General features: G+C 39.1%; 1 protein-coding gene across 3 annotated transcripts in view; it reads right to left on the reverse strand.

The window, feature by feature from the left end:
* Positions 1-15,910, reverse strand: part of LOC113479969 (vascular endothelial growth factor receptor kdr-like) — a 142,215-nt gene that overhangs the window by 6,719 nt on the left and 119,586 nt on the right. For all 3 annotated transcript variants that reach the window (XM_026848430.1, XM_026848429.1, XM_026848428.1), the window contains 5 exons: positions 14,947-15,046; positions 14,257-14,362; positions 12,421-12,545; positions 12,084-12,162; positions 8,781-8,875 (listed from right to left, as the gene is read on the reverse strand). In XM_026848430.1, coding sequence (XP_026704231.1) covers positions 8,781-8,875; positions 12,084-12,162; positions 12,421-12,545; positions 14,257-14,362; positions 14,947-15,046 — 505 coding nt within the window. The remainder of the gene's footprint in view (positions 1-8,780; positions 8,876-12,083; positions 12,163-12,420; positions 12,546-14,256; positions 14,363-14,946; positions 15,047-15,910) is intronic.

Here is a 15,910-nt window from a genome sequence, read left to right on the forward strand (position 1 = left end):
GTGTATAAGAGACAGTATATATACACATATATATATATAAAGCATTTCAATTTACCTTTGCAGCATCCTGTAAGACAGTGACATTTTACAGTTTGGATAAGGGAACTGAATTAGGTATTTCAAATAAGTTGGTGTTTTAAAAGTGGATGTAGGGGTAAATCCAGGAGTCCTGCTGCCCTGTCTTTTTAGCTTACCACATTTCAGTGCACTATATATATCTCAGTTATAAATGCATCTATCCTATACATACAATAATATTCCCTCTCATTGTTCTGACACAAGCCAGTAAAAATTTGACTTTTCTGAAAGCAGAACTGAAGGCTATGACTTCTTTAAGTATAATAAAGGATGAAATAATGAATAATCTATGACAGACTAATTTAAAATGATACTTGCAGCATAGGGCAAAATCTCTCTTACGTTCTCTAGCCCTTTATAATTACTGAGTGGTATGCTAGTGAAGGGCAGCAGTTTTCAACGTTACAACTGCTGGCCTGTAACTGATGCTATTAAAGGGAGCCAGCTTTAATTTTCTGCTGTCTTTCCTTATTATAGGTGATGAAGGTGGTGAGGGAGAAGCAACTTGCATCACATGAAGCAACCTCAATGTTAAAAGTAGGAGAACCCTGGAGAGGATTTGTATCTTAAGGTAACCTTGAGGAACAGCAACTGGTGTGGAGAAAAAGAAAGCTACTGGTCACAGGCTGCCTTAAAAATGTTCTGTTAAGCCTGGTTTCTTCCATCTGAGGAATTCGTTGGAAGAGGTCTGGATAATTTAGGGGTGGTTCTCAAAAGGATCCAAATGTGAGAATGGCTTTAGAGCTTCTCCACTTTGCTTAGGGACATTTTAATGTGCATCTCTTTGGGATAAACTTCATTCATTGACTGATTATGGTATTGCTCATGTCTCAATTCAGAATGGCTTATGAAATGTGCCTGGGAGAATTTAAAGTCAGGCAGTGCTCAAGCACTTTCTGTGTATATTCTGTATGTGTTTAAAGTAGCATAAAGCTATGTTCTAATGACCCTAAACCAAATCTGAATAATCATCAGTTCATCAAATAATTGTATAATTCATTACACTTATTGTATTTGTACTGCTGCAGTGCTTACAGTCCCCAGTAGTTGATCATGGATGTAGAGTGGGGTGCTTTCGAAAGAAAGCAAATCCAGTTCCTGCTCCAGGAAACAAAACAATAGCTAAAAGACAGTTACAGTAATTGGAGAAAGAGGAACAAAACTAAGGAAATGCAGCAGATCCAAGACACCGTGTGCACTGTCATGGTTTTGTGACGCTACAGCAGAGGGAACCACTGCAGGCTTAAGAGCAGGGTGATGCTTAGCATGACAGAATTGCAATATACAGTAGACCCAGCTTATTTCAACTAGAAAAGGGTAAATATGTCCTGCTAGGTTACACTACTGTGGCTTTAGAAGTTGTGTTATCTTGCCTCTGAATCTGGAATCTGTCAAAAGTTTTCCCACGAGCTGCAGATATTCTGGCTGATAGAACTATTGTCAGTAACTTCACTTGAAATTTTTGCTAATTCTGGAAAGGTCATGAGTATGCAGTGCATTGGTTAGACCGGAACATTGGTTTGTGATCTGTGCACAACCACACTGAACAGCCTGTAGGGTCCATCTGTAAATTATCTATCCTCATACTTCTTTTCCTGGGGGACTGTGTGGAGTAGGTGATGCTCTGCATATCATAGTCAGATAAACTCAGACACAACAAACATCTACAACTATAATCAGCTGCAGTGAGAGATTGGCTGCTACTTAATTGGCCTGATTTTAGTGTGCTGTGGTGGCTTTCCATAGCATGTTTGCATCTCCACCTTTGTCTCTAGGAAGTGAATCCAGGACCCCTGAGTTGTAATAGTCAGCGCACCATGTCCTGCATGTCTAGAATAAACCTGGGTTCTGTGACTTCTAAAAGCAAAGACAGAGATTATAGATTAAAGCTAATGTTACTGTGCTTTTAGACCTGCACAAGGCATTGAAACCAAACCTGTTGAGTGACAAAGCAGAAATTCTAAAATAAATAGTAACCCTGAGAACTTCAACAAAAATGTAGCACACTCTGAGTTCACAATCTAAGTTTTTCCTCTTTGTCCAGAGAAAAATGTGAGTGGAAACTTTGTCTGTATACTATGCATTTGGCAGCTGTCCCTTTCTATACACACACACTTTCTTTGTAGATAGATTCTTCCCTGGCACGAGCAATGGAGCCACAACTTTGCTTCACTGTTTATTTATGTATTTTTCTTTTTATTGTTCAGTTCTGTTGGCTTGTGTCAGACAATTCCATGGATGCTCTGGCTTCTGATTTGCCAGGTATTAAAGTTCTCAGTGGAGACAAAGAGACACTTGAAAGTATCTGTTTAACTTGGCCCCCAGCCTGCATACCTCAGAGTGCTGGAGAAAAAGAAATGCAATTAGGGTTTAGATTGGTCACACAATGGGAAATTTTCAGACCCATGTAGACCCCCAGCACATGTTCTTGTTAAGTTTCTGCCCCTGTAGGTGAGGAGCCTGGATATCTGGGAATGACTGCCTATCACTTAAATCATGCTGGTGTTTGAAGAAGGAGTTTTAAATGCTGACATCTCATACTTGCTCCAAAGACAGAAAGCTGATGAGTTAGGTCAGAAGCAAGTTTTGTCTTTAGCTGTCTCACGGCAGACCAAAATGCAATTAAATTTCAGAACTATTCCTTTCATCTAAATGCATTTCCTAAATTAAAGCTATCCAAGGCTCTTAGCATTTTTCCCTTTAATGCTCTATATAACTGACATTTCAATCTACTCCATTCATGCTCAGCAATAGGGAACTGTATATATGCTTGGACTGTATATTGGAAAACAAGACTGCAGCATCCCTTTTCTATTTGTCCTTGAAATCTCATCTGCTACATAGAAACTGCCACACTGAATCAGACATCAGTCTTGCCTCCAGCAGTGGACAGTACTTGATGCTTCAGAGGAAAGCAAAAACCCCTTTATGCTCTGAGCCAACTGTACTACCCTGATAGAAACATTCTCCCTGAGTCCCACCAATAAACATTTTCTGACTGAAGCCATTAGATTTGATTGATCACACAATTATGCAGCTACAGAAGTTAATAATGTTTATGTAATTAAATAATTTCATTAAAAGCTAGCCATTACTTGGTTCAGTGTTTCTCCTGGGTTGGCATTATGCTGCCCCAAAAGGTATTTCCTTACTGATTTTGCCTCTGCCTGACTTCTGAGTGCTGCAGCTGCAGGAGGCGATAAAAGAGATGTTCAGTTTTGATAAATCTGCTCATAACTGTCAATGTCTCATCCCAGTCCCACTTGACTGTTAGTATTCTCATCACAGCACTATGCTGAAGATTAAGCATGTGAATATCATGACGTTCAACTGAAACACATTCGCTCACTGACCCAAGATGGCACATTTTACAGTGACCAACTTGGAAACTTGTTTGTCCTTGAAAGAATGTGTGCCATTTGGGGCAGGATAAGGAGGAAGATGAGAATCTGAACACTGCCATTCCCTGACCTCAAACAGATAATGTGCATGTTTCTGTGGAGTGCTGTTTGGGGAAACATGTTTTGGAGAATGTGGTGGGTTGGCTTCAGCCTTGTTTCATAGGCTGAGAATAGAGTTGGCCAAAGCACCTCTCTTTCAGAAAGATACCTACAAGCTAGGGAGAGGTTTTTTTGGGGTTTTGTTTTTTGGGTTTTTTTTAATGGTTTTTTTTTTAGGGGGGGGGAAGTATGAAAGTGATGAAAGCACTGGAGGAATCAATACTAGAAGATTAGAAGAATGCAAATCTGTAGCAGTAAATCAACTAAGAGTGACATTCAGAATTACCAGCAAATCCTGCTACACTTCAGGCTGTATTTCTGTAGTGTCCCTGAGCCTGGGGCAGTGCTGGGTCTGCTAGATGTGAAACCAAATGAGGTGGAGGAACCTACTTGTGTGGACCCAGTGTTGACAACTGACCTGACAGGTCTGTAAAAAGGACTGTGTCAACCAGCCTGATTATCACAGAGTTTGAGCTCTACGCCACTGCATGCACGTGTCGTGTGTCTGTGTGGGGCCACAATGTAGTAGTAGGTCTCATGACCCAGACACAAGCTTGGATGAGTGTGGTACTGTGGGTAGTGAGAGCCATTAACAGTTTCCATTTTTACTGTGTTATGTCAGATTTCCTGGTATAGATGAAGCTGAAAAATCTAGGAATTAAACTAGATGGAGGAGAAGTTAGCCTGAATATTAAGTAATCTTTCACAATCTCTTTTAAGTTTTTTGGAGAGGTGTCAAAGTTGTTTAGAAGATACCACAGAGGATAATCCTGTAATAGCTAGAAGGCCTAAGTGACCTAATGAGATTTTTTCATCCTACTGTATGAACCAGAGATTTTGGTTAGAGGTGGAAAAATACTGAAATCGTCAAAGAGCTGGGAAATCATTACTGGGGCTGTTTATGTGAGAGCGAGCCAGTTTTTATTAGCCTAAAACTTAAGATCAATGACTTTATGAGGAGCATGGAGAGAGATGACTGTAAGAAAATCACCCTATCCAGTGAGGAACTACAGTATCAAGTACAGCACTTACTCCCATTGGTGTGAAGCAGCTCTTACTCCTTTGCAATTTGCTGCCCAAGTATCTTGCCCTTAATAGGAAAAACTGATGGACTGTTCTGTCCATGTAGAAATCCTGGCCTTGTTCAGAAGCTGTGTTTAGGGAAGGATGAGGAACTGGGCTGAGTGTGGCCAAGTACAGCTGTTTGTCTAATGACCACATCTCATAATAACATGTAGGAGCTTCAGGGCTTTATAACAGTTTTCATAGGTGTCTAATGAGGCACAGAGTAAGAGTGATTAAATTTTTTAAATTTTTCTGCAATGAAAAAAATAAAAGGGTTATTTTTTCTTCTGATAGTTATGACTGATTCACAGTTTGCTTTAATACATCTTAGACAGGGTGCTGTGCAGTAAGAATTTAATCCTGGGTTATTCTCTGGCAGTATCAGTGTATCAGTAGTCTAGGATCAAGAATTCATTGTTTTGAAACACTTCAAAATACAAAGTACAACTAACATAATGAGTAGCTACTCATTCAAAGATACTTATATTTTGGAGAGCTCAAGTCAGGTCCTAGAGCAAGGTGCTGCGTGACACAACAGTAAGTATATTTTGCTAACTCAGTGTGCTCATCATAGAAGAAAAATCTAAAACTAAGTTCTTCTATGGAGCAAACATATTTCTATGCCTCATTTCTCTGATATGGTGCAAAATGATTCCAAACCAATCAGCTGGGTTGCATTTTTGTTGGGCACCTTGCATGTGGTCATGAGTGCCTGATGCTCATGAGCAAAATCAGTTTATTTCAATATTATTGACTGCCCTTAGGCACAGTTTGGCTCTGGCAAAGGCAGAGCCCTCAGTGATGCGATCAGGATGCAGCATCTAGAGCCTAGAGTGCATCAGCTGAGCGAGCCTTAGTCAGCTGATGTCATGGGACTTGGCCAAACCAGATAAGTAGTTTCTGAACAACTGAGGGTAATTGGGGTGGGGAGAGAAGGGAAGGATGGAGGGAGGACAACTGAGCAGATGTCAAACCTATTATAATTTTAAACAATGACTTGATTATAGAGTCTGAGAAAATTTTAAAGCAGTGCTTGGCAGTAGCCTGTTAATATTATGAGATGAAACTTGACACCAGAGTCATCCCATCATTAAACCCCCTCTATGTTGAATGTGCTTCCTTGAATGGTAACTCCAGTGTCATTATCCCAGTCAATATTTCTGTCTCTCATTACAGCTACTGTTGTGACTTTGTACTTCAGCAGTATAAAATGCTTAGAGCTCAGAAATGGTTAGCCTAGTCTAACAGTGGTCCCAGGCCCAGAGTATCAGATTCATCTTCAATAAACTCTTGACGCTGACACTCCATGGTGTGTAGTATTGCCAGATTTTAAGTTTGACAGAGAAATGAATGCAAGATAAATAAACAGCAAGATTTTGGCAAAAATAATGAATGTAGCCACCCTGGTTTAGAAAACATGCTAAGCCTTTGAACAGTTTTGTTTTAGAAAAGAAAGTCTGTTTGAAAAGGATCCAGGGTAAATGTTTTTGATAGAGAGAGAGATACACAATTAACAAGGGTGACTTTATCTCCCCTATTAAACCAGCAGTCTCTTCTGACCTCTCCTAGACTGTTCTATATGATTTTGAGGCTTGTTTTCCAAGTTAGCAGTGCAGGAGCACCAAGGGGTGTCATGTCCTCAAAAGAAAGGGCATTAGGATGCTCTGCAACTATGTTAAAAATGTTATTTGTGCCAATGATAGTCTGCAAGATTAAAAAAAAAAAAGAAGCTGACAAAATAGCTTTCTCAGCTGGACCTCAAACACTCAATGAAGGATTTGGCCAAGAAAAAACACACTTCTGTCCATTCAATGGTACCTAGGGTCCTGGGAATAAGGAGACAACAAACACAGCTTGCTGCAGGGTTTGCTTTTATAGCGGACGTTTGTTAAAATGGTCTTTCGCAGTCTGACTGGCACAGAAAGTATCAGGTATCTTGCAATGAATGGAATCCCTATGGAAGTGTTGACTGTAAATGGGGAGAGCCCCAGATGGTGCAGGTCAGGCAGAGATTCACTGAACCCAGCAGAACTGTGTTACTTCACATTCACTCCCAGTGGGCCTGATAGCAGTTCAGAAGGTTTTCCTGGAAATCTCAAAAGAACAGGCTGTCATGGATTTTTTGTGTTTCTACATCTGGCTGGATGTTGATTTTTCTAATTTTCAGAAGAAAGCCTGGAAGGGTGAGAGAGAAAACCTTTTTCTGCCAACTGTTCATCCAAATAGGAGAAATGCAGTAGGGGAAACAGCAGTCAGAGATGATTGACATAAATCTTTAGAAGGATAAATCCTTCCAGGGAGGCTGTTTGTGTGTGGGTATGTGTTAGATTTGTGTCAATATGACATCATGCAGAAAAGAGAGGTAAATCAGGCCAGGTAAAGCATCATAGTAATGCAATTCCTGACATTTGAGCACCTTTTTTAAGAGCTGGTGCCATTTGGTCTCCATAGCAATGCACTGAGCTGTGCAGAAATCCTCTCAGCATGTGCATAGGATAAAAAAACATGGAACCATATCTAGATCACTCCTAATCCCCCAATAGGTGTAACATCAGGACAGTACTACAGGGGAAATGCTGCTGAACAACATTATTCCTGAAGTCACACATCCAGCAGGATCTGTGGCATTTGAATGCTCCCTGTTAGTGCTGCAAGGCTCTCTAGCCTTCCTTTTGTAACCTTTTCCCTCTAGCTCCTTCTCCTCTCCTGCCTTCAAACATCTAGGAATTTGTGGTTTTAAGGCCTGAAAAGATAAGGCATCTTGTTTTTGTCTCTTGAGTGAAGGAGCTGGCCCCTCTGAAATACTGTTATATTCTGACTATGCACTCTCATGTGAACTCTCCTATATTATGCAGAAATTGCACTGGTTTTTTTCTCATCTATCATTTCTCTTTGATGTAGAAAAATGATTACTTGATATAGAACAAGCAATTGCTCTGGTGGGAAAGATCATAGAGTTTAATACAGAGGAAACTAATAGTAATCTCATCAATAGATTTCAGAGAAAACTAGGCAATCCACTAAAAGTCCAATTAGCTTAAATAACTGAATAGACATGGAATTCCTTGCTACAGAATTGTTTCTTTTTTAATATTTTGGGTAGCTATTCTTTGAAATTCTACAAGTTGACATTTGAATCAGTTGACATTTGAATCAGCAAAAGGGGTTACTATTGTTATACTTTTCTAGGAAGGTGGAGAAGACCAATTTCACTACTAAGTCAAGCTGCCTGTGCCTGATTGCTGCAGAGATATACAGAACTGTGAGCTAACTGTTAGCTAATACCTCCCTTTCTTATTCTGTGATTGTCTGCACCATGAATGGGTAAACATATAGTAAACACTATCGCAGCCTTCATTTGTAAACCAAATATGAACACTGTAATTCATGGGATCATGAAGGTGGTAGGATTAAGGGACTTCTCTGTAGTACTGTCTTCATAGCTATGCTAAAGCAAATGTGGAAATAATGGTTCTGGTAGAAGTACATGCTTTGCAGTGCTTACACTATTCTTTACTATACATGCCTTTTTAACTTTTCTCACTTTCCATCAATTGCAAAGGTGCGAGTGCTTCTGTATGTCTGAAGTTAAACATAGCTTTGTTAGACACTGGTATAATTTTAAGCATTATTTTCTGCATTAATAAACCAAGTTCTTCAAACTCTGTTCCATCAGTAAATGAGAACACTGGAGAGGCAGTCAAGAAACATCTAATGTAGATGTGTATATTCTCATCTCTTTTGCTCCTGTCATTTGCCATGTACAGAATATTCTACCCCAGGAGATAAGATCATGAGCAGGAGACACCATCTTCACTGGAGAGAACTCTCTTGGTTTTCTTGAATGTGATTCAGGATCACAAGGAAACTTGGCATTTTGGAAAAAGAGTTAAATTGATTGACAAGACATTATGTGCTCAAAGCTGATTAAATGAGTTTTCATTTTTATCACCATTTGAACATTCACCAAATCAACATTTTTCAGCCACAGGACTGAAATCCAGATTTGCTTCTCCTTTTAGCTTGTTTAGATAGTCAAACAGTTTTCCTTTTGGAATCAGAAACAAAATTGCAGATTTTGGAAGCATTTTTCTGAACAGGACACTATCTTAAAAAGATATACCAAAAAGTACTCACGCTAGAGCCATGATCCCATAAGGCCAAGAACGGATTTCCAGCCTCTTCGGGCTTTTTATCTCATCTGAGGTCAACACCATCCCACTGTCCGACTCCTGAGTAGCAAAAGAAAGAGAATAGCAGCAAAGTGACAAATGATCATGACAGCACTTTAACTCAGAAATGGCTTCCATGAGGAGAGCATGGAGAACAGTCAGACTAAACCACTGTTAAAGTCAGTAGAGAAGGACAGCCAAGGGGCTAGTTAGAATACCAAATTCTGGCTATCTTATTTTGTGATGATACTGCTTTTAGGCATGTTGATAGAATTTCACCTTATAAAACTCTCTCTAGCTACGGAGCAGACAAAGCAAGGGCAGGAGAATGCAACTTCTTCACGGTGGCCTGTAGAGGTTGGGAATCCCTGTCTATGGTGTTATTAGGGAGAGACTGCCAACAAGGTGGCCATCTATAGGTGTTATATACTTATATTTGTGTACTGGAACTAATGTAGGAGCTACCAGCTGTTCTACGTAATCACAAGATTCCAACAAACAACCTGGATGGCAAATGTTTGCATCAAAACTCTCAATTGTGTGCTATTTAGTAAAGTGCTTAACACATAGATATGTCCAGTTGGTGAATGACATTAAGCTCATTCTTCAGAATATTTTGTTATCAGGGCCTATATTATCATTTTTTGTCAAACTGTTCCTGCTGCTATTTAGCCTGAGAACATTTGCCTTGGTTTTGTGATGATAAAGTTTTTGATATGTATTTTGAAAGAGTACCCTTAAAATGAACATATCAAAAAACAATTTGACATTTTCAAACTTGAAATTGATATTAATCATGACATATGGATACCGTCTAGGTAGGATAACTGAGATATGAATAGACAGAAATTCATAAAGAATATATCCAATAATACCAGCTTGGCTCCTCAGAGAAAAAGTACCCTAAATACCTACTAGAAATACACTATTAGAAGCATTGAAATTTTAAGGAAGTGGAAGTTCAGTATCATTTTGGCAAATTCAAGTGCTTTACAAAGATATATAGTCTAAAAGGCTAGTTATACTTTGTTTATGGATTTTTTAATGAGCTGTCCAATGAAACTGTCTTGATTAGTTTAAAAGTTGAGGTTGTGATTCTACTGCACTTAAAATTGAGTCTCAAGGTTGTAATTAAGATCAAGCTGTTACCGTACTAAGTGCTACACAAGTTCACAGACATGCACAGTCCTTGGTTTAAGTAATTTAAAAAATATTTAGTGTTTGGCGGGGTTCCTTTGCATTTGAAATATTTTATGATGCTGGAAATTTGCATGTCTGTCTGTCAAAACCAAGAAAGCAAAAGACTTCAACATGAGAAGTGAAACTCTAGGAGTCTTTTTTTACCAGTGAAACTGATTGAAACAGAAAAAAATAATCCCAGCAAACAAATAAAAAGCAAAAGCCTTTCTATAAATGCTTTGGTAATTTATCAGTTATTAATAAGATCAGTCTAGAAACTAGTTTTCAAAGTATAAAGTAAAATCCTAACTTAATTAGGTCTGTCAAAACCTTCGTATAATCCAGCTTTTTTCTCTGTTTTTTATCTTGACCATTTCCCCTTAAAATGTGTGGTCTAGAAACAATTTATCTGAGTGCTCCTTTGCATTTTGTATACAGAAGGATTGTTAGAAGACTATCAACAGAGACTACAGATAAGTAGCACAATTGCAGGAAGGTGTGGTAGGGCACTTACAGAATTCCTGGGCAAGTATTTAAAATAATGACCTAATCGGTATTAATGTCTTGGTATTTAAGATAATTTTAGTAACCCAAGTGCAGTTACTTTGTCCAAAAGTAGATCACACCATAATTTTGCTTTAAAAGGTCCTCATTGAAATATCACATTTATTTCTGATCTGTTAATGCATTATTACCCTTTTTTGAAACTTCCTCCTTCATGTAACAACTTTAAAATGCCACGAAGAGGGAACATTTAGGAAAATAATGCTCATACTGGCAGCAGTAATCTCTTACTGATAACTGATCTATCTAATAAATGTCTTTGTGTGATTCAGATGAACAGATTTTTATCCTGCAAGAGGAAAGATGCAGGACCCAGAGAAAATTCTAAGCCTCTAATCCCTAAAATGCTCTGATAAAGGCAGAGAAATTACATCTGGCAAAATACTAGGGAATAATGGGCATCAATTCATACTAGCAAGAGAACAGTTGAGTAATACACTTTATTTGTCAAGGACATGAAATATATCCAGGACAAGTTGTGGCTAGAGACTTGACCCTTCCCAAGGGAGTTCATCTGAGGAATGGCTCTGTCCAAGAGAGTCTTTTGGCTGGACCATGGGGGACAGTTCCCTGACTAGCAGCATAGACAGACTGTCTTGTTTCTATAAAACCGCACACATCTTTCTTTTCTTTGCTGCTTCCAGCCACCTGATGACTGCCTTGTTCCTCTGTTAGGAGGTTTCCTGAGGTCTTCATGCTTCCTGGCTAAAGTTCAATCTGCTTCAAACATGCATGTGTCACAAAGATCCCTCCTTAGTGGCACAGAATTTGTCATTGAGGCAAGTGGTGTGGACTGCACATGGCACTGCAGCTACTGAGTACCTGAACCACAGAGGAAATTAGTTGGGTTTTTGGGGTTTGTTTTTAAAATAAGGAAGAAAAAAACAAAACCCAAAAAACCCCTCCACCTTTGGAACCTGTAATTTCAGAGTAGGACGACAAGCAGAACCATCATTCTGTTACAAAACAAGCTTTTGTTTTCCACCGGAGTAAAAATGAAACCTTTCAACACTCTCCCTCCCTGCAGTGCCATTTAACTAGCAACAAATATGTTCACTTAGGGTGAGGAAAATCCTGGGTTAAAGCCCTCTGTGTGAACCAAGTAAAGCAGGAACTTGAATCTTGTTCTTGTCTATCCAGAACTGAACACCTTCACCAACACCAAGTTATTGGCTGTCTCAGCCAGCCAGAATGTGTTCTGGACATATTTCCTTCAAACAGCTCCATTTCAATGAGCTGCCATTTTCTTATGGTGGAAAAAAACATATTGTAATATGAAATATAAAGCCCCTTGGCCTGATCAAAGCCAGGATAAGCATGCATGAGCTTCTCTTTAAATTATTTGTTTTGCAGGTCCCTCTTTGTTGTCACACAGACGTATGTGTGAGATGCCAGGGCCAAATCTTCTGCTTGATTTAAAGCTTTTTCTTACCAGACAGATTTCAAACGTGCTAATAAGCGTTTCTGGTGCTGGTGACAAGTGATCTGTGAACCTGGTGGAGAAGGATGCGATCACCTCACTTACCTCATGCATCACTTTCTCCTTTTCCACTGGCACCTCATCAAATGTCTTCACACTCAGTGGTCGCTTCTTGCTGTTGTTACTGAAAGCAAGAAAGTTGAGGGGTCAGCATAAAACCCAAGCAGATGTTGCACCAGTTGGTAGCTCAATTAACATCCCTGACACAGCTCAGTTTCCTGGACCAGTTTTCTTTTTTCATCTCTTGTAACTAATAAACAACACCCTGACAAATTTGTCTGTCCAACTCCTTTAAAACAGCCATACTGAGAGAGGAAAACAAACAGTGCCCAGCTATATCAAATCTTTCTTTCCCTCCTGCCCCCATATATATTTTTCTTACCCAGTTTCCACTGCACTCCAGCGATTAACACAGTTGTTCAAGTTTTCTTCCACAGGGCAAGTTTTGGAGTTAGATTCTCCATCGGGGCACAAGGTAATGTTCAGTGGAATATAGTCTTTACCATCCTATATAATTAATAACATAGAAGGTCAAAGAGCAGGTAAAGTTCATTAAAGATGTAAAAGGTTATTATATTCTACAGAGTTTTACACAGAGAAAGGACTAGATTTTATTTTATATTGAATTTCTGATGTTTCTTCAGAGTGATTATAATGTTCTTTACAAATGTGAAAGTTAGAATGTATAGTTTTTCCCAAAATTTACTGTGTAGGAGGCTTTGTATTTGGAAAATGGTACACTTTGGGCAACCTACAATGTAGAATGGCTGAAAATGGTCTCTAATGTTCCAGTACTCATCTGCAGTTACCATGTTTTCTGTTCCAGGCATCTCAGCCTGAGCTATTACTTCACTGATCATTGTAGCAGTTACAAGACTTCTAAATGTCCCTCGCATATGGCACAGCAATGCGATGGTTGTATTGAGGGTGTCAGTATATGTGCATCTGGTTTAAAAGTAGATGGTTTTGCTGACTTTCACAGCAGCATTTCTGATGAGTTTGCAGCAATTTCTTTGTGATCATTACTACATTCCAGATGTGTGGCTGTTCTGCCTCAGTGAATTTCACTGATCTGTACTTCAGGAAAGCAGTCCTCTATATATTGTCATTGCGCTGGCCTCTGGAAATTCCAAGGGACCAGTCTCAGGGAGACCTAAATCCAAGTCTAAGCCATGTGTTTGAGAGAAAGGAGGATGTGGCATGAAGTCACAAAGCCCCTATGGCTGATAAGGCTAAGAGATTTTTGGAACTGGTAAAAGAATATTGCCTATGTATAGACTTTTTGCTTATGTTCAACTTAAGGAGCTGCAGCTTAGGAACAGTCAGTCCTTAAAATGGTAGCCTTAAAGGATTTTATTTCTTGTCCTCATGAGAAATTGACACTGCAAGTTTAATGGAATTCAGTACACATCTTAATAAGCTCTGCATCGTCATTAAACCCCTGCAGTAATCTTCAGAAATGACTCTTCCTTGAAGTCCTAAAATTATTTGCCCAAATTTCCCTTTGCTTGATTTTTTTTTTTTTAATTTTGAGAAGCAGTTAAGTGCTGTATTCCCTTATCATGATTTTTATGTCTCCTTAATTTACTTTGGTTATAGGATAAAACTCACAAGCTCTTCATAATGCAAACTGGGCCCTGTTCAACTTAGCTTCACTAAATTTGTTTACAAACAGGAAGGAGCTGGAGGAGAATATCTGATTTCTTCTTAAATTAAATTGACAGTTACATAACTGGTCTGGTTGTTTTTACTGAAGAAGACAACTGATTTAACTACTATGAAATTAATAATTATGTAATTGACTTTCTGAGCTTTAAACTGCATCACTAAAGCTCCTAAGAGCACTGATGAACATAAGCTCAGAAAATGAGAAAGTTCAGACCAACTACTGGCAGTTTACTATGTTGGAATCTAATTAAAATTGTTTTTGAGATAAAGCACTATTGTTTCTCTAAGGGACAGCTGAGCATTTTTTTAATTAATGAAAGTTTCTGCTTATTATGGATGGATAAACATCTAGTTTTAAAATATAATCCCCTTTGAATAGTTAACATTTTCTTTTCTCATCCCAGGAGTCATTTTCCTTGTGACCTCTGTTATGAAGTCAAATCTAATATTACTGCTCAACACAGACTTTATCTGTGCACACGCATACACATATCCACATACATAAACATCGATATCCACATTTGTTGAAGAAATGTTCGTATTGCTGTACCTGCTGTACATTGGCTTGAAGAAGATCTCCTAAGCGCTCCACAAGCTCAGTGAAAGTAGGCCTCTCTGTGGGTACTCCATGCCAACAATCCAGCATTGTCTGGTAGCTAGATAAAAACCAAGGTATTAAGAAAGGAGAAGGATAGGAGCTTTGCTTCCAACTGTTCCATTCAGCTGCTGCTTGTTTTGGTCATTGTTCAGATAGTTTTGGATTAAGACAGATTCCAATCTCCATGTGCTGAAATTCTACTCTAGTTTCCATGTGGGATGCTTTTCCCTGCTATATTCTTGCCTCAACTGAGCTTCTTACTTTCACCTAACTTAACATTTGACTGCTAGGCCCCACTGATATTGCTGAAATAATTCATAGTTACGTATGCCTAGTTTCTAGTCACAGAATTGGAAATCAAGGCAGATGCAGTAGTCTCCTGAACTGAAATTCATGAACTATAACTGACATAGGGTTAACCTTGTTGGCAAAGGTCAAGCTGACTTGGTCTGTCTTTGGCATTCATCTGTGATATCAGGACACCCAAGATATGCCCAACTGCAACATTTACTGCAAACAAAATATAAAATATATAACTAACATCTGATGAGATCTCCTTCCTCCTCTGCACTTAAATACAAGCTCTTTTGTAATATATAAATGACATGTATCAGCTCTCAGTACAAAGCCGGGAGCTCTTACACTTCTGGAGTAGAGTACTCTGGAGATCTCATCCGGGTTCCTTCTTTGAGCCGTCGGCAGAAGTCCTCATCTATCTGCACTCCAGGGTATGGTGAGGCACCTGGTGGGAGAGATAAAGAAGAGGCTCTAGTAAGGCACAATTCATCTTTCCCAGTCCAGTGAATTAAACGCATATTGGTGATTTCTGCTAAGCGTTCAAGATTACCTAGCATCTGACAGTAGAAGCAGCTAGAGCAAAGAAGGGGTTGCTGTCACTTACTATCTGTGTGGGTTTTTTCGAAAGCTGTTACAGACTCACTCTGGCTCTTTAGAGATTTCAATAACACTGTCTCCGCTGCATTTGTGATATAGCCAGGACCACTCCAAGGTAAAATATGACAGAAGAGAAATAAATTTTATTAGTTTGAGACTTTAAATGATCTCTTTGTCAGTAGTAGAAAAGTTCCAGCTCATTCAATTGGTTACATACTGTTTTCCAAACTGTCAGTCTGCCAATATCCTGCACTAAGTGAATACCCATGAAGTAAATAAGTCCTGCTCATCACTAACTGATTTAGAATCTCTGGCCTCACTGGCCTCAGTAAGTGCAGAGAAAGCTGTAGGCATCTGGCTCCTGCAGAAGGCCATGAGAACCTTGCAGTTCAACCTCAGGTGTGGAATTGTAGTCCTTCTCTCCTGGTTCACCAATTTAGTACTGTATACGTATTATGAAGTCCTACAGGCAAAATTTCCTTGAAAAATTATATTCCAAATTTTTAGCCTTGTTTTCTTTTCTGAGTATCTGTTCAATACTTCTTATTTTCAGGGCCACTCAATTGTTAGTGTGAAACCTGGGAGGACAGTTCATGGCAACTGTAATTGCTTTTGAGAGGTAGGCTTCTGTAAAGGGTCTGGTAGTATTATATCAGCTTGCGCAAAAGTTGGCCTAGCAGTCATCAAAATGGAGGAGTAAGACTTATTTCAC

Source organism: Athene cunicularia (assembly GCF_003259725.1).
Source record: "Athene cunicularia isolate RWA chromosome 4 unlocalized genomic scaffold, athCun1 chr4_part3, whole genome shotgun sequence".
Lineage (NCBI taxonomy): Eukaryota > Metazoa > Chordata > Aves > Strigiformes > Strigidae > Athene > Athene cunicularia.